Below are 27,872 nucleotides of genomic sequence, written 5' to 3' on the forward strand. Positions count from 1 at the left end.
TCCATAGGTTACTTAGGTTTAATTAGTTCTCCAAGTTCTAGGCGACTGATGACCTCAGAAGTTAAGTCGCACAGTGCTCAGAGCCATTTGAACCATTTTTTTGGGAACATATAGCCTACATCGTTCGTGGAAGAACCGGAAAAGCTCGAACTTTTTATTTTATTGCACACCCGCTTGTATAATGTGCGTAGAACATATATTTCCTTCTTACCCTCTTCCTGCGTAATACGAGGGCTATCCACAAAGTACATTACGTTTTGGAATTAAAAATAAATAAACTATTGGAATTTTTTTTTATTATATACAGATGAAAGCACACTTAAATACTACTTTTCTACATAGTTGCCATTTAAATTAAGGCACTTATCGTAGCGATGGACGAGCTTGGAAATTCCTTCGTCGTAAAATTCGGCCGCCTGCGCCTTCAACCACGTGGTTACCTCTTCTTGAAGCTGTGCGTCGTCATCAAAACGCTGCATAGTCAACCACTTCTTCATTGCTGGGAATAAGTGGAAGTCGCTCGGTGCCATGTCGGGACTGTACGGCGGATGAGGAAACAACTCCCACTTAAAAGATTCGATAACTTCACGAGTGGCATTTGCCGTGTGGGCCCGGGCGTTGTCGTGAATCGGCAAGATCTTTGAGCCCAACTTTCCCCTGCGCTTGTTTTGTATTGCTCTTCTGAGGTTGTGCAGAGTTTGGCAATACCTTTGAGAGTTTATTGTAGTGCCTCGTTCCAGGAAATCCACAAAAATCACACCTTTTCTGTCCCAAAAGACAGTCATTACGTGGTTGAAGGCGCAGGCGGCCGAATTTTACGACGAAGGAATTTCCAAGCTCGTCCATCGCTACGATAAGTGCCTTAATTTAAATGGCAACTATGTACAAAAGTAGTATTTAAGTGTGGCTTTCATCTTTATATAATAAAAAAATTTCCAATACTTTGTTTTTATTCCAAAACGTAATGTACTTTGTGGATAGCCCTCGTATATGGCTGGAAAAGATGTAACGCCTCTACCATTTCGGTAACTGCCAATACTTTTTGGTTTTTATCCTTCATCTTAGTTTCTATACTTGTGGAAACTAACGACGTGGTGAGAGAAATTGTAATAAAACTATTATCTACTAAACATACGTGGAGAAACTTCAATACACACAACGTCCGCTGTTTTGTCAAATTTTCAGTCTGTCAAAATTTCTGTCAAACACGCTCTATGACTGATAAACGCATCAAACAGCACAGTACACTGTGAAATATTGAGCATACATGTCATCACAGCGACGACAGTTACTAAAGTTATAAGCCCGCGCGGTCTAACGTGCTGCTTTCTGGGCGGGTAGGCGTGCCGATGTCCGGCACGAATCCGCCCGGTGGATTAGCGTCGAGATCCGGTGTGCCGGCCAGCCTATGAATGGTTTTAGAAGATTTTCCATCTGCCCTCGGCGAATACAGGCCGGTTCCCCTTATTCGGCCTCAGCTACACTATGTCGGCGATTGCTGCGCGAAACACCGTTTCCACATACTCGTACACCATACTTCCTCTACACACAAACATCTGGGGTTACACTCGTCTGGTATGAGACGTCCCCCCGAGGGGGTTGGGGGGGGGGGGGGGGGGCACTGGAGGCCGAAACGCATAATAACCTTGGATTGCTGTGGCTTGTTGTGAACCACGGAGGGATGAAGCCTCTCCGTCGTTTCTAGGTAGATTAGATTAGTTTTTCGTTTCTGAGGAGATCCTTGTGGATGTGGAACATGTCAATTTTTTTTAGCTGAAATAACAATACTAATAGTATGAATATACACAATACATCATTTGTTTCTATTAAAAAATTCGGCAATGGAGTAGAAGGAGTTGGCCACTAGTAAGTCTTTCAGGCTCCTTTTAAATTGATCTTTATTTGTAACTAAATTTTTTATGTTTGCTGGCAAATTATTGAAGATGAGTGTTCCTGAGTCGTGGACCCCTTTTTGAACTAAAGTAAGTGCTTTTAAGTCTTTGTGCAGATCATTTTTATTCCTGGTATTGTATGTATTAACTGAGCTGCTTGTTGGAAAAAGAGATATATTATTTAGGACAAATTTCATTAAGGAGTAAATATACTGAGAGGCAGTGGTTAGTATACCCAGTTCTTTGAAGAGGTTTCTACATGACGTCCGTGAATTTACTCCACAAATAATACGTATTACACGCTTTTGGACTCTGAAAACTTTTGTTTGACTTGAAGAGTTACCCCAAAATATTATACCATTATGGAATGAAAGTAGGCAAAGTATGCAAGATTTTTCATTTTTATGTCGCCTGTGTCTGTTAACACTCGAATTGCAAATACAGATTTGTTAAGGCGTTTCTGCAGTTCTGTGGTGTGCTCCTCCCAACTGAATCTATTATCAAGTTGTAATCCCAGGAATTTGAGACTGTCAACCTCTTCTATCTGCTCTTCTTCATACTTTATGCATATGCTGGGTGGAAACCTCTTACAGGTTCTGAATCGCATGTAGTGAGTCTTTTCAAAGTTTAATGTCAGGGAGTTGGCTTTAAACCATTTATTAATATCCATGAAAATATCATTAGCAGATCTTTCTAGAACTACACTCGACATGCTATTTATTGCAATACTTGTGTCATCTGCAAACAAAACGAACTCTGCTTCTGGCAGTGTAACTGATGAGAGATCATTAATGTACACAAGAAAAAGCAATGGCCCTAAGATGGATCCTTGTGGGACACCACATGTAATTTCTTCCCATTCTGATGATGACTGATTACTTAATTCACTAGTCTCTTGTACTGACATCCTCTGTTTCCTGTTAGCTAGGTATGACTTGAACCATTTTGCAGCACTGCCCGTGACACCATAGAATTCTAATTTATTTAAAAGGATGTTGTGGTTCACACAATCAAATGCCTTTGACAAATCACAGAAAATACCTGCTGCTTGTAATTTGTTATTTAATGAATTAAGTACATTTTCACTGTAGGTGTAAATAGCCTTCTCGATATCAGAATCCTTCAGAAATCCAAACTGTGTTCTTGATAATATGTTATTTGTGGTCAGATGGTTGAGAAGCTACCTGTACATTACTTTTTCTAAAATTTTTGAGAATGCTGGCAAAAGTGAAATCGGTCTGTAGTTTGATGGTATCTCTTTATCCCCTTTCTTGAATAGAGGCTTAACATCTGCATATTTTGGCCAGTCAGGAAATGTCCCAGTTATAATTGATTGGTTACACAAGTAACTTAGAATTGTACTAAACTCACAAGAACATGCCTTAGTTAACTTTGTTGATATTTCATCGTAACCACTAGAATGCTTTGTTTTCAAAGATTTTATTATGGAAGTTATTTCTTTTGGTGAAGCGAGTGACATATTCGTGTAGCTGAAGCTATTTGTAAAGGCTAGTTTCAGATATACAAGGGCATTATTTACTGATCCTGACAATCGGGTTTAATACAATACAAAGTTAATAAAGCCATAAAGAAGGCTAGCACAGTATTTATGTTGGAAAGAGCAGGTAAACAGTGGTTAGCATCCTACTCAGAACATAAATGGATACCATTTATATCCAGTACGATCGGCACGCAGTACTTATGTGCAAAGTTTGTACGGATTGCAGATCGCGCTCTGGAGAAGCACTTGGACTGAGGACTGAAAAGACAGCACAAAATGTAGATGAAGCAGAGGCTATTGCCATCGCGACTCATAAAAGAATGCAGAAATGTAAACCGGCGACAGCTAACAGAAATTCGTGCGTCTACAAGCAGATAGATGCGCGAAACCTACAACTTCCCCCGTCATATCTTAGCGAAAGAACTTGCCGACGACCTGAGAAAATTCTGGTCGAACATAAAACCACCAAGTGGGTCGAAGACTTTATTCAGACACTCGTCGACCATTCTGGTGTGTTAACAGAAGACACCATAAGGAAAGCTGAAGTTTTCAATTTCGCGTAACGCGAGTACATCGTACAGGCATACCATCGTTAGAAGGTTACACCCATTCCCGTAGGGAACACACAGAAAAAGGCATCCATGTCGTTGAGAAGCGGCTGGAGGAACTGAAAACAAGTAAGTCACCATGTCCGGATGGAATGCCAGTTCGGTTCTACAGAGACTACTCTTCGGCCCCTTAATTAGCTTGCATCTATCGCGAATATCTCGCCCAGTGTAAACACCCAAGTGACCGGAAAAGAATTATAGGTGACTCGAGTACACGAGAAGGATAAAACAATGGACTCGCAAAATTACAAACCAGTATCTGTAACATCAGTTTGCTGCAGAATTCAACATATTCTTAGACCGAACATAATAAATTTCCTTGAGACAGAAAAACTTCTGTCCACGAATCAGCACGGGGTTAGAAAGCATCGCTCATGAGAAACTCTTTTTGCTCTTTCCTCACACGGCATCTTGCGCACTATGGATGAAGGGCAACGGGTTGAATCCATGTTCCCAGATTTCCGAAAAGCGTTTGACACGGTGGGGTCGCAAAATGCGGAACAGGCTCCCAGATATGTGAGAGACTCTAAGACGTTCCAAGTAGGAGAACCCAGTACGCTGCCGTGGACGGTGAGTGTTGATCAGAGACAAGGGTGTCGTCATGAGCGTGGAAGGGCCGCCCTTGTTCCCTCTGGCGGAGAGGATCAGGAGAAAAGGCATCACTAGCTGCGATACAGTGCACCCTCCGCCATCTACCGAATGTTGGCTTGCAGAGCGTACACGTAGATGAAATTTACATACTAAATCTATCTTACATGCCACATAGTAGTGCGATTAAAAATCTTATTACAACAATAGCCATGGACATGGACGAACTCCTCCCTGTACAACAAAAGAAAATTACTTCTGAAATCTCCAAAATTATTTAAGACCAAACGAGACGCATCAGCGAAGATAATCACAAAGTAATAATTGACCAATGTAGTGCCTACATTGCGAATTATTAACAAGGAATTAAAAGCACTTGATGCAATTGGTGTAAACTCCAACGAAGACAACACGTTATTTACAATATAAAACTGATGAGTATAAGAATAAAATTACAATATTGTGAAAAGCTAAGTTGCTACTCACCATATAGCGTAGATGCTGAGTCGCAGATAGGCACAACAAAAAAACTGTCACAAATATAGCTTTCGGCCAGAACGGCCTTCGTCAAAATTAGACCACACACACACACACACACACACACACACACACACACACACACACACAGGACTGCAGCTTCAGGCAGCTGAGGCCACACTGCCATAAATAATTTTTTTTTTTTTGAAAAAGACAATAAGTTACAACATGATGATACACACTTATTTAATTGAGAAGTCAAGAAAACACTTAAAATATATTTTCTGTTTACACATAAAAGAGAATGCGTGAGGAGGGGGTGGGGGGAGGAGGAGCACAGGGAGAGAGGGGAGGGGGGAGAAGGAGATCAGGACGTACTGGGTTGGTGCGCAAGTTCGTAGCGTTTTCCCACACGTCTAACAGTAAGAAACATAACAGACACTCATAACATACGCTATAGTCATCACAATGTATTGTCCTTCAGTATTTAAAACAGTCTGCCAAGGCTGGGATAACTATTCGATTGTGCGTCTGGTTTTGAGGGGAAAAACTGGTCGTGCCACGTCCAGAGCGCATTTCCATCCGGAAAGGAGGTTTCTTGAAAGTTGTTCGGCAGAAAGCAGAAACGGTGAAAAATCAGACGGTGCAGGGTCAGGTGAATGAGGAATGACTTCCCACTGTATAGTGTTTTCTGTCAGTCTAGCTCTAGCAGAACGCGGCCGGCCTTATCGTGGAGTAGTATCACTCCGCGCAGCCTTCCTGGTCGTTGTTCCTGGATTTCGTCTCAGTTGTTGACAATAGACGTCAGAAGTGATGGCTACCACCTCGGGGAAACAATTCGTAGTACACTGCACCGTCTCTGTCCCACCAGAGGCATAATATTGGGCTCAGTCATTCCCTTATTTTTCCTTATGTTAGCATGAAGACACCAGCAATGTTAAAGGATACGAATGGTAGGCGTTGTTCACCAGCCAGTTGACGACGAGCGAGCTAAGATGACCACCGCTTGTTTTTGTGTTTCGGTTCAAAAAATGGCTCTGAGCACTATGGGACTTAACATCTGTGGTCATCAGTCCCCCAGAACTTAGAACTACTTAAACCTGACTAACCTAAGGACATCACACACATCCATGCCCGAGGCAGGATTCGAATCTGCGACCGTAGCAGTCACGCGGTTCCGGACTGAGCGCCTAGAACCGCACGGCCACCGCGGCCGGCTTTGTGATTTTGGCTTGGACCATGTGGTACCCATAGTCCCGAGTTTTGAACCTTCCCCATTGCAAGCAAATGTCGCACGGCGGTGGAATGAGCACAGTCCATCACATTTGTCAGTTCTTGAGTACAATGACGCGCATTAATGCCTTTAATCCCAAAGGTCTTCCTGAACGTGGAGAGTCACTACTGTCGAAAGGATCCTCCATAATAAGCGAAAACCATTTTCTTGACGTACTCTGTCCAGTGGTATAGACGGCGGCTGCCTCCGCTAATGTCACCCCTGTACTGCACCCAAACAGAAGAATGCATCGAGTACGTTCCGATTTCTCAACTTGGCACTCAGTTTCCTAGTGTCCACAGCTCCACTCCCCATCCCAAATTCACAACATGTAGACTCAAACAGTAACAGATAAAAAAAAAAGACAATCGATAAATGAACCACGAAAAACAATACGCAAAACAAAAACGCTAGGGGCGTATGCACCTACTTAATATATCCAATTCACATATATATTTAGCAAAAAGTGTTGCCGCTAGTATTTACATAAATATAGCAATTTCATGAGACTGCGAGAGCATGTAATAATTTGCACTTTAGTACACAATATCCTCATAATGAGAATGCAAGCCACGGCCTTCAATAAGAGGGGCCCGAAACTTTGGGGGTCCACAGAAGGCCGAACAAAGTATTGATATTAAGATTAAAATTGAATATAAAAAAAATAAAATATACACAAACATAAATATAGAAATATGCAGAGGCGATTCTAGAAGTCCGTCAAGGGGAGAGGGAGGGGCTAATGGCGGGGGAGGGCGGGGGGGGGGGGGGGTTTCGGGGAATGGGCTACCGCTTAACAAAACGAGAGTTGAGGTCCTCCACCGACAAATTGGTAAAATTTGGTGTTGCTTAAAGTAGTTTTTGGTAATTGTTTTGGAGTTCAGGGTAAAAACGTTTCTATAAAATGTGTGCGCCCTGGAAAATAATACGATTTGACCCTGATGTCCGGCGATTTCGAAGTTTTTGTCTGTAATCAGCAATTTAAGTGTTGGAGGACATACCCGGCATAGTAAGCTTTCTTGAATATTGTAAGTGGTACTCTTACATTAATATGCATCCAATGTATATTAATAAATAATAAGACGGCCGTTTAAGTTAAACGATATTTATTGGTTTAGACAGTAAGCTATTTGCCGCTGTTATTCTTTTGTTAAAATGTGTTTGAAATACACTGCGACCTATATTGCTACATATTTATACAAAAAAACGATTGAATCTGTTGAAGTAATTTATTCGCTGATTTTTCAAGTCATTTTATCCAGTGTAAGATGATACACCATTGGGTGGGGGGGGGGGAGGTAGCCTCCCCCATGCCACAGCCCCTGGAAATGTGTGTACGATAAATAGTAAAGTCAAATTACAGTCCACAGAGAAATGGGCATGTCAAAACGGTTTCGTACAATCGGTCACCGTTGAGTTGAGTTTAGTACAGCTGCGTCTCTCGGTAACACTTACTTTGCAGCACGTTGCTCGCTCGTCACAGAAGGGCGGCGCATATTAGTTAATAAAAACAATGACAACAATGATAATGTGTACCAAATTGTCATATTAAGGTAGAAAATTGCTCTTTCTTGATGTGCAGTATAGCTGATATCGTATTATGCACATTTTGTCTACACGTTTAACTTTTGTCACACCTCTACCCGACAACGATGTCAATTACGGCACAGTAACGACCAGCCGACTCAAGTTTCAGACGAGCTCTCTTCGCGGGAAATTGTTAACTGGTGTGTCGTTAAGTGGTGTGATATTTTTCAGACTTTAACAGTCTGAAGTTTAACAAAAACGAAAGAAGAAGCGAGAGTTTAGAAACGAGTAAATTACTGAAAATATTTTTTTCTCTCTCTTAGTAATGATACTCCTAGCTCAACGGTTTCAGAAGACTGTAGAGTCAGATGTGAATACGCTTCTGAAGTGTAAAGTGTTACCAGTAATTCTGAGAACAAAAAGGAAGATTGTAACAAAAGCGTCATAAATCTGGCTAGATCTATTAATATCGAGAACAGACGTCGCTAAACGAAAGTACAGTGCGACACCAAATTAGCTATGCACAGCTGAACGCTTATGTTGTTCTGAAGTCATCGCGTAAGAAAAACATAGTTGATGCGGGTATGGTTTCAGAACAAAAGAAAAATGAAAACATGTGGAAACAGATCCTTGAAAGTATTGTGAATGTAACGTTCACTCTGGCATCCAGCAACACAACTTCCGGGAACAAAAGTACGATGCGATAGTATGTGATCTAATAAATAAACCAAAATATACGCAAAAGTACTTTAGCCCTTCAACAGGCTATTTACCTACATTACAAATGTGGTTCGGATCACTGTTATTTGGGATGATTCTAACAATCCAGTAGCATTTTCGGGAAGGATTCCCACAATGTTTTTGTGTAATTAATGCTAAAACAATCATAGAATTTCAAGGTGTGGTCACGAGATCGAAAAAGCTCTGTTACTGTTGGCTGAAGCTCTAGTGACGTCACAAAATAGGAGTAAGATGAAGCCTTATGTGTGTTATAGAAAGTTACCCGTCTTCTGTATTTATTTCTGCAAACTGTTTAGTTATTTTTCGTTGGAAAACGCATTTCCAACTTTTACCTAACACTGGAAAGGAATTTTGTGAAGGCTGACAGTTGAACTTTCCAGCAGTTGATGCATTTATGGTCTCTTCGTTCTTCAAAAACAACTCAGATTTTTACGTTCCGGCCATAAGAAACGTGCGAAGTGTATTTCATGGCGACTAGGATTGAAGTGCTATGACATTATTTGCTCGAATCATACTTAAAACGTTGAAAATAAAAAACAGTGGAAACTTTTTCATTCAGAAGATAATTCTGATTGTCAATTGTTGTGGTCGTTGCCAGAACTACTACTAGTGTTTTCCAGGCAGCGCACGCAGTAACTCTCGTCGGAAGCTACAGAACGTCATAGCCCTTGCCTTCAGCAGCCTTACACTTTGTGTGTTTCCTTTTCCTCCTGCTCAATAATTTAAACTACCGGAAAATTAATAAGCAGTTTTAAGTATCTGTTGTTCTACCGCATACAAACATTACAAGGAGAACTAGCTTTCACTCTATAATAATGACCTAGTCTTATCACACAGTTGCACGTGATAAATTATTGATATATGGTGTCTGGCCTGTTGGACACGTCCGACAGGTCAGATACATGTAAACAGGCAGAATACGATACTGCGGTCGGTAACGCCTATAAGACAAGTGTGTGGCGCAGTTGTTATATCGGTTACTGTTGCTACAATGGCAGTTTATCAAGATTTAAACGAGACTGAACGTGGTGTTATTGTCGGCGTACGAGCGATGGGACACATCATCTCCGAGCTAGCGGTGAAGTTGGAATTTTCCCGTACAACCATGAGTGTACCGTGAATATCAGGAATCCGGTAAAACATCAAATCTCCGACATCGCTGCGGTTTGAAAAAGGTCCTACAAGAATTGGACCAACGACGACTGAAGAGAATCGTTCGAAGTGACAGAAGTGCAACGCTTCCGCAAATTACTGCAGATTACTGCAGATTTGAATGCTGGGCGATCGACAAGTGTCAGCGTGCGAACCATTCAACGAAACATCATTGTTATTGGCTTTCGTAGCCGAAGGCCCATTCGTGTGCCCTTGATGACTGCATGACACAAAGCTTTGCGCCTCGCCTGGGCCCGTCAACACCGACATTCGACTGTTGATGACTGGAAACGTATTGCCTGGTCGGACGAGTCTCGTTCAAATTGTATCGAGCGGATGGACGTGTACGGATAAGAAGACAACCCCATGAATCCAAGGACCTTGCATGTCAACAGGGGACTGTTCAAGCTGGTGGAGGCTCTGTAATGGTGTGCAGTTGGAGTGAAATTGGACCCCTGATACGCCTAGACAAGACTCTGACAGGTGACACGTACGTAAGCATTCTGTGTGATGAACGGCATCCATTCATGTCCATTGTGTATTCCGACGGACTTTGGCAATTCCAGCAGGACAATGCGACACTCCACGAGTACAGAATTGCTACAGAGGGTCTCCAGGAACACACTCCTGAGTTTAAACACTTCCGCTGGCCTCCAAACTCTCCAGACATAAACATTATTGAGCATATCTGCGATGCCTTGCAACATGCTGTTCAGAAGAGATCTCCACCCCAACGTACTCTTACGGATTTATAGAGAGCCCTGCAGGATTCAAGGTGCCAGTTCCCTCCAGCACTACTCCATGCACCAGTCGAGTCCATGCCCCGTCGTGTTGCGTTGCTCGCGGGGCCCCTACACGATATTAGGCAGGTGTACCAGTTTCTTTGGCTCTTCAGTGTATCAGCGGGTGGCTGCAGGCGCTTTCAGTGCGGATGCACCGTATCTTCTGAACCCCTGCGGGACTTGGCGAATGCTACGAACAGTGGGGCTACAGGATGGGGGCGCTAGTTGCACGTGGCACGCTGACAACTGAGAATCTGCGCTGGAAGGCGGAAGCGTGTCCGGATGGCCGAGGCGGCTAAGGCAACCGTTCTGGACAAAAGAGGAGCGTCCGGGTTCCAGTTACAGTCCGGCACAAATTTTCAGTCTTCACCGCCGATTTATTTCAATGCCTGTGTGGCAAATTATTGTCTTCAACGCCCTGTTTGGGAACAATAATGTGGTCTTATTCTCCAGAATAAGAGCTACAACAGGCATGAAATACAAATTCTTAACACTGTCCTTGTCATTCATCTCAAATTGATCATAGGGTAAAATGAAGCTAATAAATGAAAATGGATATTAAAATGTATGATTTAGAATTTATAGCTGTTACATGACGGCATGAGGAATAAAGTAAACTTCAGGAGATAGTAGTACTATTAAGTGAAGAGAACGGACAAAAAACCTTGTCCCGAATGAGAATCGCTCTTGCGAACTTGGCATTAGAAATCCGACACGCCTCCTATCACGCTGCAAGCGACAATGTGTTCACAGGACGTGTTTACTTACATCTCATTTATCCTCACAGAAATACGCACACGTAGTGATTACTATCTGACGTAGATCTCTACAAGCGCGTTGCAACCATATTCGGTATCATCATCTCATTGTTCGGAACATTAAAAAAAAATCATCAGGAGTTTTCACCCTCTGTAACTCATTTTCCGAAACGTAAATCGCAAAACGTGACAACACTGTCAATAAGCAGGAGCCGTGGGCTAGCTAGAGACGTCAAAGGCATCATACGACTCAAATGGAACGTTTTAGCGGGCTTTCAAAGTAACTGAATTTCATTGTTTTTAAATACTGAAGGTCATAGGGGAAAAAAGCATGTTATGAGCATAAAAATGACATAATTAAAACCATTTAATACGATTTACAGGAAACAGCAAAGACCCTATGATTTAATAAATGTACTATCCTGCGCAGTTGAAAAGAAAGTTGCCCCATTCTTTTCTATTATTCCAGATACAACACAGGACATTACAAAAAGACAGCAATTAACTCAGATATTTGAATATGTTACAGTTTCACGTGGTGTCAGTGAAAAGCCATGTGACATGAATATAAATGAAAGCTTTTTAGGTTTTCGCCAAATAAAAGATGACAGTACATCTACATTTATACTCCACAAGCCACCCAACGGTGTGTGGCGGAGGGCACTTTACGTGCCACTGTCATTAACCTCCCTTTCCTGTTCCAGTTGCGTATGGTTCGCGAGAAGAACGACTGCCGGAAAGCCTCCGTGCGCGCTCGAATCTCTCTAATTTTACATTCGTGATCTCCTCGGGAGGTATAAGTTGGGGGAAGCAATGTATTCGATACCTCATCCAGAAACGCACCCTCTCGAAACCTGGACAGCAAGCTACACCGCCATGCAGAGCGCCTCTCTTGCAGAGTCTGCCACTTGAGTTTGCTAAACATCTCCGTAACGCTATCACGCTAACCAAATAACCCTGTGACGAAACGCGCCGCTCTTCTTTGGATCTTCTCTATCTCCTCTGTCAACCCGAACTGGTACGAATCCCACACTGATGAGCAATACTCAAATATAGGACGAACGAGTGTTTTGTAAGCCACCTCATTTGCTGATCGACTACATTTTCTAAGGACTCTCCCAATGAATCTCAACCTGGCACCCACCTTACCAACAATCAATTTCATATGATCATTCCACTTCAGATCGTTCCGCACTCACACTCCCAGATATTTTACAGAAGTAACTGCTACCAGTGTTTGTTCTGCTATCATATAATCATACAATAAAGGATCCTTCTTTCTATGTATTCGCAATACATTACATTTGTCTATGTTAAGGGCCAGTTGCCACTCCCTGCACCAAGTGCCTATCCACTGCAGATCAGTACATTAGATATATTAAAAGGAAATACTAACTTTTAAGTGAAGTAGACGAAAAGAGACTCTTGTTAACTAAATGCCGTGCTGAGGGTTACGGCAGTTTTGCCAATATGTCACGCATACGGCGTATACAGGTACGACGCAGGAGAAACGCTGTATCTCTCCTTCACCATAGTTTTAAAAGCTGGGGTTTTGGTATTTTCTTGTGCTTTTAAAAGAGGTTTACCTAACACGTTGGTCTTCGAGATACCAATCTGCTGAAGCCCTTTGTTATGCTTATGTCGATGTACTTAGGGCTGTGTCAGAAATAATGTTCGATATCCAAGAAAAGGAGAGAAAAGAGAATACGCCATTTTGAAAAACCAATTAGAGAAATTTGAATTCATTTTTCAGACAGTGCTCCAATCAAAGACTCTAGGCAGAGTGTACCAATTTCGCATTTCAAATGATAAAACTGGAAAATTTAGAGCTTGATAAACCGTGTTCTCTTCTTCAGAAGGTACATGATAACTTATCTTGCTATTTTGACGAAGCAATGCCATCAGTTACATCCCTGGCAATAACGGGGGCATTTCATCACAATTTGAAAATAAAATAATTCAAATAGTGAAGAAACATTTTGGTGAATTGTGTCAGGATGAGAGGCTCGAGGAACAAAATATGTATTTCAGAACCACTGTTTTTAATGACTAACTGGGCATTATTGTAGCCCAGCTACAAAGATTTGAGGGTATGCGTAATGGTATCCATTTCCTCGATATTATTTTCCCAGAAGTGTTCTGCTTCCAGCGAAGATATTTACAATCCATGAGTAAATCTTCAAAATTAATTTGAAGAGGATTTATCCAGTTAATTACCAGACCACGTAATACGTTTCAAAAATTCTCTGAAAAAGAAAAAAAAATGGCCTCATTCACCTGTGTAGTTGGACTCAACAAAAGTATCAGTAACAGAGAATTCCGTCGTAGTTGGTACTGTTCCAGCTGTATGCACAGCATATTACCTGTTTTCAACCAAGCCTGTTACTGTTTCTTCCGCTGATCGCTCATTTTCAATGCACAAAAATATAAAGAACTATCTGCGGAATTCTATGACCCAAGAAAGACTTAGTGAACTCGGCCTTCTTAGTACCGAAACTGAAAGAGCTAAATCCACTGATGCCGCTGAAATCATCAGTACCTCCGCATCACAGACGGCAACCCCCCCCCCCTCCTCCCCCCCCCCCCCCCCCCCCGCAATGGTCCAGTTCCACTAGAGATCGAGGTGAACACAGAGACCTTTTACAAGTGCATCAGGTAACAGATACAATTACAGGCCTATGTTTATTGATATTGTGTCAAATTAATTTTTAGCACTATTTCCCAGTTTTAATAATTTTGTTTAACAGTTAGAGAATAATCAATGTGTTTATATTGCGTGAGATTGTAAAACGCATTCCAATAATTTCTACATACACCTGCTGTAATTAAAGTTGTGATAGTTACTGACAGGTTATATGTTTTGTTTTGGGGGGGGGGGGGCGGTTGAATTTTTATTTTTGCAGGTGAGCCTGCATCGTGTGCGTTACACCTCTCATGCAAACCATTTTTTAACACAATAGAAATGTTTCTCGTACATTGTTAGTTTAGCCAATTGTCAGCCAACATTGATCTCACGATGTTCTCTCTGATAAAGTGCAGAAAGACATCTACATGTTTCGTCCTCGGTCGCTAGTAATCTGTAGATGGCAGCTTTATTGCGCCTCGACTGGCACAGTGTACGGCTAGTGCGGTATTCCCTCATAGACCGAGATCAGTCGGCAGCTGTTGAAGACACAACTGCTCTGCCACGGATTCTGCCTCTGTCGCAGAAAACGCTTCAGTTTGCTGTTTTCACGAATTCCACGCTGAGTTGGCAACACCAGATCACCTAATTCCTGTAAATTCCGGGGGATGGGGCTCTGACGCCACGTTTAATCACATCCCAGATCCGGCGAGTTGGGGGGGTCAACACATCAACTGGAACTCGCCATTGTGTTCCTTGGACCACTCCTAGCCTTGTCACATGGCGCATTATCTTGCTGAAAAATGCCACTGTCGTCGGAAAACATGATCGTCACGAAAGGATGTACGTGGTATGCAAGCAGCGTGCTGTACACGTTGGCCGTCGTGGTGCCTTGCACGAGCTGCACTGGAGCCACGGATGCCGGCGTGAATGTTCCTCAGAGCACGATGGAGGCAGTGGGGGTGCAGTGAGTGGCGGCTCCGAGACCAGGAGAGCCGGCAACGGCCGTGAGAGCGGGCCGCCCTGCACACCGCATCGCCCACAGGTGACAACTAAATGTAAAACACGTGAGATGAGGGGTGTGTTGCAAAAGAAAAGCACCTGTCCAAAGAGAGATAATTTGGCAGTACCAAATCTGAGGAAGTTTCAACATGCTACATTGGATCATCATACTGCTCACAACATTTGACAGCCTCCTGACCACTTCCAATTGTTTCCGTAACTAAGAACTCGAATATCAGTAAAGATTTCGAGAGTAATGACGAGGTTACAGAGATCTTTGAACTGGAAACTGCTCACTGGAAGGCAATGTGCGTCGACTGATCCAGCACCCACGCACACACGCCTGACCCAAAACCAGACCACTGATGTCGTACGTTGCTGCAGTCTGCTGATTCGCTGTTCCAACTCATCTGCGCCACCTGCAGGTGATTCAGACCGACAGTGCTCCAGGACACGCGCGCAGTGTGAATGGGAACAGCGAATCCCGCCTCGAGACGATACTGGAGGTATTCGAGAAACTCGTACTTTGGCATGTCACAGAATCGAGACCGCTGCCAATGGCTCAGAGGAGTATCTGCAGTGCGGACCCGCCAACAGCCCTACTATCCATTCGCCCCCCCCCCCTCTCTCTCTCTCTCCCTCCCCCCTAAGCCGCTACCCTCCAGACGCTTCGCAGGCGGCCGCGACTCACCCCATGTTGACGGAGGCGAGGATGTCGCGCAGCTCGAGGTGCTGGCGCTTGAGCACGTCGAGGTCGGCGAAGGCGCGGCGCAGGCGTTCCTCGAGCCGGCGCTCGTCGGCGGAGGCGGCACCGCCGCCGCCGCCCAGCAGTGCGCTCGGGCCGCCCCCGACGGCGGCCAGGCCGGCGGGGGCGGCGGGGGCGGAGGGCGGGGCGCGCAGCGCGGGCACGGCCACCAGCAGCAGCACCAGCAGCCAGCCCAGCAGCAGCGCCACCAGCGCGCGCCCGCACACGCCCAGCCGGCCCAGCTTCATGGCCGCCGCTCCGGCCGCCTGCTGCGACAAAGGGCGCGCGTGCGCCTCACCGAAAGCTCGACCACACCACATCTACACAGTAGCATTTTGATAATTAAAGAAACACACCGAAGCAAGTAATCTAAACACGACACAGCTAGAAAAGTGCACACAAAATAGCTGTGGATCCATATATGGGGTGGACAAGAACGACCTAGCACAAGATGGACACATCGAGTAATATTTTCCGGATGACCGTAGGCCAGAAACCCGGCAATGTCGAGCGGCAGCTGTAAAATGGTAGCCGACGGGTGACGAGTGTACAGAAGTGTGCGGATCTGAAGTAACTCGTTCCAGTTAATATCTGTTACCGTAGGGAGTGCAGCTCATAATTAAAAGAACAGTCGAAGCTGAGTGGAGTTTAACCCTCTAGTGGGCGCGCCAGTGTATAAAGTGCGCCAATCACAGACAACACTGTTATATACGGTTCCCGAGTCGTTTTACAATTGCGAGCTCACTCCTATTCCTTCATTACTGCTTCAGCTAACATGGTAATAAGTTGTGTTCTCATACATCCGAGGAAAACCCAGATTCTGAGCTAGCAGCAAAGTTCCACAACGAGGAGTTACCTGCAACATAATTCGTAATCAAATAAGTGGTTGGTACGGATCTGAGGGAACTGTGCCGTTTAACGCTTCGAGTGGCTCACTACGGTGGCACAACTCTCGTGTGCGGCAATGAGTGAGCAATGAAACGTTTATTTTATCACCGTTTAGTGAAACTAAGATTAAACTGTAATTTTGCTCATGCGCGAGGTAACTCGGTAACATAATGACAGCTATTCTTTCCACGCGCACGAAGTGCGCCGCGCGCCCACTCGTGTTGCGAAAAACGGCGTGCTTACTAGAGGGTTGATTTCCTACCTACGGCTGGTTACATTAGACACGAATTTTCTGGGATGTTTACAGGCGATGTCGTTATCTGAACATGCGTGAGCACCACGGAAATATTGAAAACGTTAACTGGCAGACACTTGAAGGGAGACTCCAACTATTCCCTGAACGCCCACTTGCAAGTTTTCAGGAACGTTCATCAAATGACGAGTCGCGGGAGGTAGTAAATCTTAAGTATCGCTACGGTAGGGACTCTGAACTCGCCAGAGGCGTTTACACTGCCGTTCTTCCCACATTCCACTCACAAATGGATCGGCAAAAAATCGTGATGTGTGGTGCAATGGGTGGTGCCCTCTGGTAAGCGCTTCACAACAATTTGCAGAATACAGATGTAGTACCTGGAGTCTGCTGCTCCCAGCCACTAAGCATCACAAGGGAGTGGTTTTGGGAATACCACTAACAACGAGACAGTGCTATTAGCTTTCGGTACTTCCGTACGTCACCATACAGCGGCCACGATGTTACCGTCACACATCACACCGGGATACAATACGGAACGCGTAACCGTGCTGCCTAACTTCAGCATTAAGTCAATCGGACAAATGTCGCACATCTTAAGGGAGAGCAGTGCTGTTTACAGCAACTTGGGTCCGCGGGGTGCGGCTCGTGAGTGAGTGAGTGAGTGACAGCCGAGTAGTTCGCGCCTCCCCACCTGTGACTACCGGTACGTCTGACAAGTCGCGAAACACACGTCGTAACAGCGACGGATGACTCGCACTCCTATTCCCAGAAACCTCTTTGAAACATTACAGCTGCACTAACCCTTACGCCTTCAGTACCTGCTTGTAACAGTAGGGTCTCAGTATTTTTAGCACCACTATCATTTGCTCCACCTCTTTCCTGCGCATATCAGGCGTTTTTCGTTGTGACGGAATCTTCTCACGAAATTCCAATCACCAACTTTCTCCTTCTAAAGCGAAAATATTTTGTTGACACCAACCTACACAGGGAGAAACGATCACCACGATAAAATAAGGGAAATCGGAGCTCGTACGGAAAGATATAGGTGTTCGTTCATTCCGCGCGCTATACGAGATTGGAATAATAGAGAATTGTAAAGGTGGTTCGATGAACCCTCTGCCAGGGACTTAAATGTGATTTGCAGAGTATCCATGTAGATGTAGACTATTTTAAAACCGACCGAGAAGATCAAAGTGTGTTTCAGGTCGGCAAAGGACAAAATGGACCTACTCGCTATGTCGGGAATATATCGTGCAGGTGGGAAAGTCTATGTTGGAATGAACGGACGATCCATCAATATCAGGATCATCGAATATAAACAGTATTCCACGATGGGACAGGAGGAGAAACCAAACTTGGTGCAGTACGTACTACCTGTTAACTGTAATGGACATAACACAGTTACGGGGAATAGCCTACAATAATGAACACAGTACGAGCAACATTTCACTGGCGCTCACTCTTATATGTTGGTTTATACAACTCACCTGCCCCCCCCCCCTCTCCCACCACTTACGTTTCTTTTAGGAACAGCCCTACACCTTTCTGAGATTATTTCAGAAACAATTATTGAAGCTATTTTAATTCCGTCTTCGTAACTACAAGTAAATACGTATTTCTGTCACCAAATGCGTTTTGTTTTACTAAAATAAATCATTATCAGTGGCCTGTAATGAAACATTTTTACATTCCTGCTTCCTTTCTACATTAAAAACAATCTATTACAAAAGATGTTGACGTTACTTACGATATATTACGTCTGGTTTACGTTCACATCAGAAAACGCTGTGCTTGCACGTTTTTGACGTATTCCCCCGTTTGGCACTGTTGTTCGTTTTTGTATCACTTCCGTCCATAGTTGGAATAATGTCTAGAAATGTTTCAAACATCTCTTTGTACGAACTACTATTTTTTTTTTTACATTTTTGTTCGTGTAATGCTCATGAGTCAATTTTCAAAAAGAATGTATTGCCTGGTACAGTTGTGTAAGTTTTTCGATGTGGTCATTGGTCTACCACCTTTACTATGCCGCGTGGTGTGAGGCGTCATGTCACGGATTAGTTTGGTCCCTTAGGAATTCACACACACACACACACACACACACACACACACACACACACACACACACACACACACACACACACACACACACACCTTTACTATACTTTTCGTAACTAAAGCTTGCAATAACTTGAAAACCGCTCACTCATGAGTGGCGAATTGCGAGCATAATCTACATTACTCTCATTGCCATGTTAAGCGTGGATTCTTTTGGTAAAACAAATCGGAGTTTACAGAAGGTCACACCCCGGTAACGTTCTAATACAGACGTAATTCCGACAGAATACTGCCGCGGGGGATTAGCCGAGCGGTCTAAGGCGCTGCAGTCACGGACTGTGCGACTGGTGCCGGCGGAGGTTCGACTCCTCCCTCGGGCATGGATGTGTGTGTGTTTGTCCTTAGGATAATTTAGGTTAAGTAGTGTGTAAGCTTAGGGACTGGTGACCTTAGCAGTTAAGTCCCATAAGATTTGACACACATTTGAACAGAATACTGAAACAGTGCTTTATTAAATGCGGAACTCAGGCCAAAAAAGTATGAAGAAGCACATTCTCGGTACAATTATAAACGTCTAGTTTTTTCACTTATCTTGTCGCAAAGCCACAGTAATTCACATTTCACCAGCTATCGGCGACAAAAAAATATATCATTCCACTGCAAGAGTGTGCAGTTACTCGTATGTCGCGGCAGACAAAGTCCCGCTTGTTTACCATATGGTGAAATACTCTCCTCTTTGCTTGCTATCACATGTCAAAATCTTGCTTCGATACCTCGAACCATTTGTGAGATATGAGGAGTATTACATTCTGGCTTTAGCACTGGCGCGCGATCGCAAATTAGTGCACTGCATAACAATGCTGACAATAACAATAGGGCCGGCCGGTTCTAGGCGCTACAGTCTGGAACCGCGCGACCGCTACGTCGCAGGTTCGAATCCTGCCTCGGGCATGGATGTGTGTGATGTCCTAAGTTCTAGGGGACTGATGACCTCAGATGTTAAGTCCCATAGTGCTCAGAGCCATTTTAACAACAATAGGAAGGGCTACTTTCAGGTCACAGACACACATCTCCTAGCTGTAGTCACGCCTCTACACATTTCAACCACCACACTCCGACGCCTCACGATGCCCTATCAACCGATCCCTCGCTTGTAGTCAAAGTATGCGACAAATTTCTTTTCCGGCATTCAGTATATCATTAGTAATCTTATCATACGATCTTCAACATTCTTCTGTAGTGCCACGTTTCGAAGGCTCCTGATCTCTTCTTGTCTGAAGCGTTTATTGTCATCCATGTTTCACTCCAGACGAACACTTTTCAGATCATTCGATGTTTCTCTTTATCAAGAAACTTTTGCTCGCTACTGCCCGTCTGTATTTCACATCCTCTGTACTTTGGCCATCGTCGGTTATTTTGCTTCACAAATAACAAAATTCGTCTACTGATACTTCTTTCAGCATCTCACTTCCTAATCTAATACAGCATCGCTCTGTTTAATTTGAATACATTCCATTACCCGTGTTATACATTTATAGATGTCGATGTTGTAATCAATTTTCAAGACTTTTTCTACTCCATTCAACTAATCTTTCCAGTCCCTTGTCGTCTCTGGCTGACTCGCGGAGTCATCACGAAACCCGAAATTTTTTGACGTAAAACGTTTATTCGTTCGAACTTTGTTGTGTGGGGAAATACCGACGGATCTGAACCGCTAACAACTGCGAGACTAATGATGCGTAAACAATGGTTGTGGCTACAACAGACAGACCATGTCTGTGCAGCAAGTTCGTCTCACAGCACTGGTTTGGCTGTCACGTCATCGTAAAACCTTAGGCGCATACGCGTGATTTGTTACGAATTAGCTTTGCATAAAGTTATAAACCGGTGTAGCGTGGAAAGGCGTTTAGCTGGATCATTGATTTGGCTGCTACTGTGCAGATCTTGTAGAGCACCACCAAGACCCAAAGTGAGACAATAACATAATTCGCCGCATTATAAATAAAAATCGGTATTATGTTGAAAATTACAAAATAATGAAAGATGCCGTCTCATACGCTCGGACTTGCAGAAATGCCAAGTCAGACGAAAGCTCGCATCGAAAGGAATGCAAAAAGCCCAGACTCTCCAGTGCCGAGAAAGGCAAGAGCTATGGAAGCGTCGGAAAAAAAACGGCGCAAAGCCATTACGTACGTACTACCACTCATCGAGCGTACAGCCCCTAAAGACAGTCCAAGTTTCTGGTTTAGCCATTCTGTAAGCACTGTACTAATCACTGTAAGCCAAGCATTAAAAAGATTGATAACTAAATTACATATTAATACGAAACACTCGTTACGGCTTTATCCTAACTTCCCACGAAAATTCATTTGTACACCCACCATCACCCCACATTAATGGAACAGGTCCGTTAGTGCAACACTTCCGCAATTTTGGACTGCTATGGAGGCGGCATGGCTCAATATTTCTGCAGGGGACTTGCAACTATTTGTTCACTCCGTGCCACGTAGAGTTGCTACACTGCGCCGGGCAAAAAGAGGTATCCCATGACTTTTGCCACCTAATGGTTCAAATGGCTCTGAGCACTATGGGACTCAACTTCTGAGGTCATCAGTCCCCTAGAACTTAGAACTACTTAAACCTAACTAACCTAAGGACATCACACACATCCATGCCCGAGGCAGGATTCGAACCTGCGACCGTAGCGGCCTCGCGGCTCCAGACTGCAGCGCCAGAACCGCACGGCCACTTCGGCCGGCCTTTGCCACCTAATGTACAGTTAGTCCCCGACATGAAAATCAATGTGTTCGCAGTAGAAGGTACCAGCACATGTATCGCAGACGACGAACCAAGGCGTCAACGTAGCGAGTACACGCCATCGGGGAAGAAACGACGGCTGCAGTTTCCCCCTTGCAGTAGCAGCACAGCGAGGCCACGTTAGTCAGCCGTCCAGACTACTGGTCTGTCTAGATACCCGTCCGTTCTGGGTGCATCCACGGTGGGCAAGCCACCCCACACCGAACCTCCGCAATGTCCATGGTTCATGACATTTGTATGTCACACACAAATCTTTACGTTTAACTGAAACCGAGAAATACAGTCTGGTGTGGACATTCTTAAATTTCATACACACATAAAGAATAAAGTTTTACAAATGTATTAACCGTGTAACTGAAAATTTATTTAAGTTTCGTTTCACCTTCTTTGGTAATTTAACTTTCATTTATGCAAATATTAGATTACAAATGCAAATTCAACTTTATTTTTTCATCTGTCGTTCACTGTAAACACTCGAGATATTTTCACGTATTACCTATACCAGTAATATCTGCGTAGCTCGCACGTCATTTTATCTGCTTTGGCGATATTCTGTTGTCACCTGGCCTAAAAAGGCAAATACAGCTCTTGACCAAAAAAATATTTTGCAGAAAACGACGAATGCCACCTAACAAGATGACATCGTAGTTTTTTCGTTCCTGACTTCGCCAAACCGATTAACCATATAAATATTTGTTTCCAAGTCATTATTAATAATCATCATTTCTCTTACCTGATGGCAGTCTCATCGTGTGAACCAAGTCAGGTACTGCTCCCATACCTTAGACGAGTTCGCGCACAATACATCTGCCGTAATTGCTTTGCCTACATTTCCAAGTATCCGAAAACATTATTGACATACTTTCAAGGACAGTCCGATCACCAGCCACTGAAAACTGAATAAAAACAAGGGGAGAAGAGATTTTCTTTAATATACCACTTTGCTGCAAAGACTTCCAGTACCATTAACAATTGCAAAGTAAAGAACAAAACTTGCAGGTGAGTCGCAATGGTGACGACCCCCATTAGCGAACTCGTGACGTCACAAAGTCTTCTTCCTTCCGTCCCCCCCCCCCGCCTGAAACGGCTACTCGCTCCCAACGGAGACGGCTGCTGGCACTCGTATGGGGACCTGCAGTGTGACGTCACGCACACGGCGCAGTCTGCCTTCCTCGCTTCAGGCAGAGGTAAACACAGGGCGTCCGCCCGCAGTGCAGCCGGCCATACCTCGGCCTGTGCCCGGTGTAAACACAGAGACACAGCAGGAAGTGTCAGACTGCCGGAGCCCCACACGGTCGGGGTCCTCGGTGGTCTAGCGGTTACAGTCTGGAACGTTCCAGCGCCTCGGCTGGGGCGTATAGCCCCAGCCGGGCCGGGGTTCAATCCCCGGCCGGCGCTGGAATTTTCAGACTCCCTGGCCCCTAGCCTCCACCTCTCCCTGGCATGTGGAGCATGCCGGGAACCCCCGTGGGGTCCGGGCTTCGGATCCCACGTGGACCACACCAGCAAACTACAAAACACAGCCTGATTATGCTGCTGCAAACAGTGATCATTATAATAAGTTTCATTTTTTTCCTTTTCCTAAAATTATGTTTTTGTGTATGCAACTGAAGATTTGAAATACCGTGCAACGGTATTTCAAAGATAATAATTTATTAAACTACCTAAAACACACAACGTACATTTTCAGCACACCCTTCCCTTGAAATGACATCTCTAGGATTACACCAATATAAAAACTGATTTACTCGTACGAGTAATCAATTTCTTACGAAAAAATACTCCTTATACGTTTTTTGAAATTTATTCCGTAAAGCATATGACATATGTATTAGTAAAATCGGTGAAAATCGTACGAGTAAATAATTTTTTTAAGTTTTTATATTGGTGTAATCCTAGAGATGTGTCATTTCAAGGGAAGGGTGTGCTGAAAATGTACGCTGTGTGTTTTAGGTAGTTTAATAAATTTTTATCCTTGGAAACATCTCACTGTCAAAACGTTGCACGGAATTTCAAATCTTCACTTGCAGAAGTACTGGTTGCCAAAGAAAGGGAAAAATACTGCATTAAAGACTTTTTACAGTCATACTGAATATATCAAAATCTTATTTTTTCACCGATTTTACTAATTCATGTCATATGCTTTACTGAATAAATTTCAAAAAACGTATAAGGAGTATTTTTTCTTAAATTATCTCTGTAGCACAACGAAATGCATGATAAAACATAGGCCAAAGATGAAAACAAGTTCTCTTGGTAACTAAGTAGTTTACTCTTGCTCTTTTCGGTGCGTTCAATGCTAATATAACAAAAATACCGTTTTACGATTATCGCTCAGTTTTTAAAAAATACTCTAAATTCTAAGCGATTTTAGTAATTGACCCATATATTTCATACAGCTACTAATTCGTTGGCAATGGTTGAACTGGTTAGTATATATCGTAACTACTATGACAAGTTCTTTGGCTCTTCTCTCGTGGATCTGAAGAAAAAGAAATTATATATATTACCACGTCCAAACATCAAACTGAGCTTAATGAAACAGACTGTCACAACCTTCACCAAGCATGGAAAATATTTCAAATATCTCTGCGAGACGTCTGCTATCTACAATAAATGAAATTAAAAATATTGACGGATTTCTCGTAAGTTTCTACTATTGATGTTACACTGCGAAAAAGTTAATTATTCTTTTTAAAATTGTTGATTCCACAATGCAGTACAGCTATTATGATACTGATTAATGTATAAAAAAAAACCTTCACTCTACAGCGCAGATCAAAATGAACAATGGAATTGCGTTAGTATTAATTTACGTGGAAAGAATGTTGAATATAAAGTCCTGTGTACGTTAAGAGGTAAAATTTGTATTAAATCTTGTGAGCACAGAAGTACTTTGTAATAAGCGAAATACATAAGAATGAGGTAACTGGTAAACACTGAAACGACGATGCAGTTTGTTTTGTAATAATCATATAAACCAACGCGAGTCGCTCGATTTTGGCAGCCCTGTTGCTGTTCACCGCTCCGCTGGTAGAGGTCTCTGCTGGTCCGGTATCTAATCAGGCGTTCCCTGCCAGATGGCGCTAGTTCCGCCGGTAGAGTTTGCTGCTTCACCCCTCGTCTTAGCAGGTGGCATGACCACAAAACCATCAGACTAAACGAGGAACGCAATAATCACGATACCAAAGAAGGAAAGCTAAGACAGGTGTGAATATTACCGAACTGTGAGTCACTGTGGCAAAACATTGACGCGAATTATCTGCAGAAGAGTGGAACAACTGGTAGCAGTGAGCCTGGGCGAGTGTCGGTCTGAAAGGAACTCGCAAAGCGCTGCAGACTGTTAAGAGAAGACTGGTTGAAGAAAGACAAAGCCACATTTTAGTATTTTTAGATGTAGGAAAGATTTTTTTGTTCATTTTCATCAAGGTTTGCAGTTCGATATGGGCATGAAAAGCTATCTAGAACTCGAGCAGAAAGCAGGCAGCAGTTGGGCATAAAAGGAAGATGCTAAACTAGTGGGACACGACTGAGGTCCATCTCAGTGTTACTCATTTTCTGTTCAGAAGACACAGAATACGAAATCCACGGGAAATTTGGGAACGAATTTATGATCCAAGGGAAGGAATACAAACTGTTTCCAAATTGAATTTTCAATCTGCAGCGAAGTGTGTACTGATTTGAAACTTCCAGCCGGACTAAAACTGCGTTTTCGGAGGGTCACTGGTAGAGTCCTTGTATGGCACAGAGGTTAAAACTGTAAAGAAGTTTCAAAGCGGCACACACTCCGTTGCAGAGCGAAAATTCATGCTCGAAACAGTCCTCTATGCTGTGGCTAAGCCACTTCTTCGAGATACCCTATCTTGCAAGAGTGTCAATCTCGCAAGGTATGCAGGAGAGCTAGTGTTAGTGGGGGAAGTAAAAAAAGGTGGGATGGCGGATCGTGATAGCTCAGTCTGCAGAGCATTTTCCAGCGAGTGGCGGAGGTCCAAGGTTTGAGTCACAGTGCCCCCCCCCCCCCCCCCCCCCCCACACACACACACTGTTTCAATCTGCCAGGGAGTTTCAAAAGCTTTGTTTGGAGGTGAAGCTGATATGCTTTGAGAGATGGCTAAACACTTGAAAGATTAGGTGACGGGAATCTATAGTTTTTCGAAAGATGCAATAAGACGTACACAGATTAAAACAATGCTAGAGAGTAGCTGTACAAGGAAATTACTGAGGAAATTAAAGTAGAAAATGAGAAAGTACAAGTGGAAGGCGACTTTTGCAAAGTAGATAGCGAAATAAATGACAGTAGTCGAAGTAGAAAGGATATGAAATGGTGGCTGTCAATAGCAAGGAGAGCATAACAGACAAGGAGAAGAAAATATTAGCATTGAGTGCGAATTTAAGTGTTAAGGAGTCTTTCCTGCGATTATCTGCCTGGGAGAAAACGTTTTACATGGGAGCGATATGATGATGATTAAGGTAGTCTGTGGTTTGTCTCATCTATAGTTTATGTGTAACCGAAAAATTCATCTTCATTCTCTTCAACACTCGTGTGGACGACGACGTCCAGCTGTAAGTGCGGAACTGGTTAACATTGCAGCCCCGGGAATTTTATGAGAGAGCCATTCACCGCCTTGCGTCACAGTGGGACAAGTGTCTCAACAGCCAGGGTCAATACTTCTAACATACAGGTGCTGGTTTCTGTAATTATGACTCCGGCTAGTTTCTTTTTGAACTCCCCTTATACAAAGAGGGTGCAAGAACAAAGTGTACGGCCCTTTTTCCGTGAGAGAACCATCAAAGGGATAGTGTACAACAATTTTTGATACCACAGATTGATGAGGATGACCAAGAAAAATGTGTACTTCATGCAAGATGGTGCACCACCCCACTATCTAGCTGACTTCCGGAATTTTCTCAGTGGCCGCTTTCCAATCAATGGATTGGCCGAGATGCGCGAATTACATGGCCCCCACGTTCCCCAGACCTGACACCACTCGATTTTGTTATGGCGATTCATCAAGGACATCATATTTGTACCTCCTGTGCCGGCTTCTCTGCCTGAACATAGAGCAAGAATTTATTTACGCCGCCACTGAACAAGTTACACCTGCAATTCTACAGCGAGTTTGGGAAGAAACTGACTTCCGATGGAATGTGTACAGGATAACGAACGGAAGCCACATACAACATCTTTAGTTTAAGGTAAAAAAAAAACTTGATGTGTTTCCCTACAAAATAACACTAAACCCAGCTCTATATCTTCCTTCAATAAACTGTTGTAGTTCTAAAGTTCTTCTTGAAACACCCTGTATATCTGGTCGCTGGCGAAATGAAGTCGCCTGTTATACCCGGCAACAATGCTCTGCAACTACGCGGCCCCCTTGTTAAGGAAATCTATGATATCCAGACAATTTCGAACCTAATCCACAACAGTCACGAAGTGCGGAAATCTCTACAGTATGCTCACAAGTCCATAACTTACACAAATCTGCATTCGCATCTGGTATTGTTAATTTGCACTGAAGTTAGCCAATCGGGCCGTTGTGCGCGCAAAATCCCCAGGGGTGGAGCCGCGAAACGTATTCTTGGTTTGGTTTCCTAAAATCCAACACGAGGGCGATACAAAAATTGGACATCGGACGGTAGCAAGGGTGGAACGCGAGCCAAGGGCTGACCAGTGTCATGTGCTATCGTCTACACTCTACGCTGCGAGAAATGTGGCGGGCCGCTTGAACTTCCGCGATTGATCAAATTCAACCTCCCACAAGGTGTATTCCATACAATATAATAAATACAGTTTTCCCACCCGTCTGCAGATCAAGTTCCTCATCCTACAATAATGTATGTCTTTACTGCTCTCAGTAAAATTTATGACACTAAAAACACAATGAATTTGTAATGTAGTGATGGCAACCCCATTCGAATGTCTTTTTACAACCTTTCTTAAATAACTTTTAATTCTATGCCATTTTGTAATGTGAGTCAGGAATATTGTAAACCTGTAAACGTCATTTTACCTCCCTCTCACTGTATCAAATCCCCTATAATTATTCTGAAATGCATGCTTCAATCTAATTTAGCAGTAATACCTGTTTTTTTCATTTAATATAAGTGAGTTATTGCGCATGGTGCGTCTCGGTAATTTGTGAAGCTGCCACGTTGGAGGAGAACACTAAGCTAGATACACCCCCAC

The 27,872-nt window shown here is 43.5% G+C and overlaps 1 protein-coding gene across 1 annotated transcript in view; it reads right to left on the reverse strand.

The window, feature by feature from the left end:
* The window catches only part of LOC124716938 (alpha-(1,6)-fucosyltransferase), a 214,985-nt gene that overhangs the window by 79,328 nt on the left and 107,785 nt on the right, over positions 1-27,872 (reverse strand). Inside the window, exons 3-4 of the mRNA XM_047243520.1 lie at positions 15,792-15,935; positions 15,616-15,716 (exon numbers count right to left, since the gene is read on the reverse strand). Coding sequence (XP_047099476.1) covers positions 15,616-15,716; positions 15,792-15,935 — 245 coding nt within the window. The remainder of the gene's footprint in view (positions 1-15,615; positions 15,717-15,791; positions 15,936-27,872) is intronic.

Source organism: Schistocerca piceifrons, chromosome 9 (assembly GCF_021461385.2).
Source record: "Schistocerca piceifrons isolate TAMUIC-IGC-003096 chromosome 9, iqSchPice1.1, whole genome shotgun sequence".
Taxonomy (NCBI): domain Eukaryota; kingdom Metazoa; phylum Arthropoda; class Insecta; order Orthoptera; family Acrididae; genus Schistocerca; species Schistocerca piceifrons.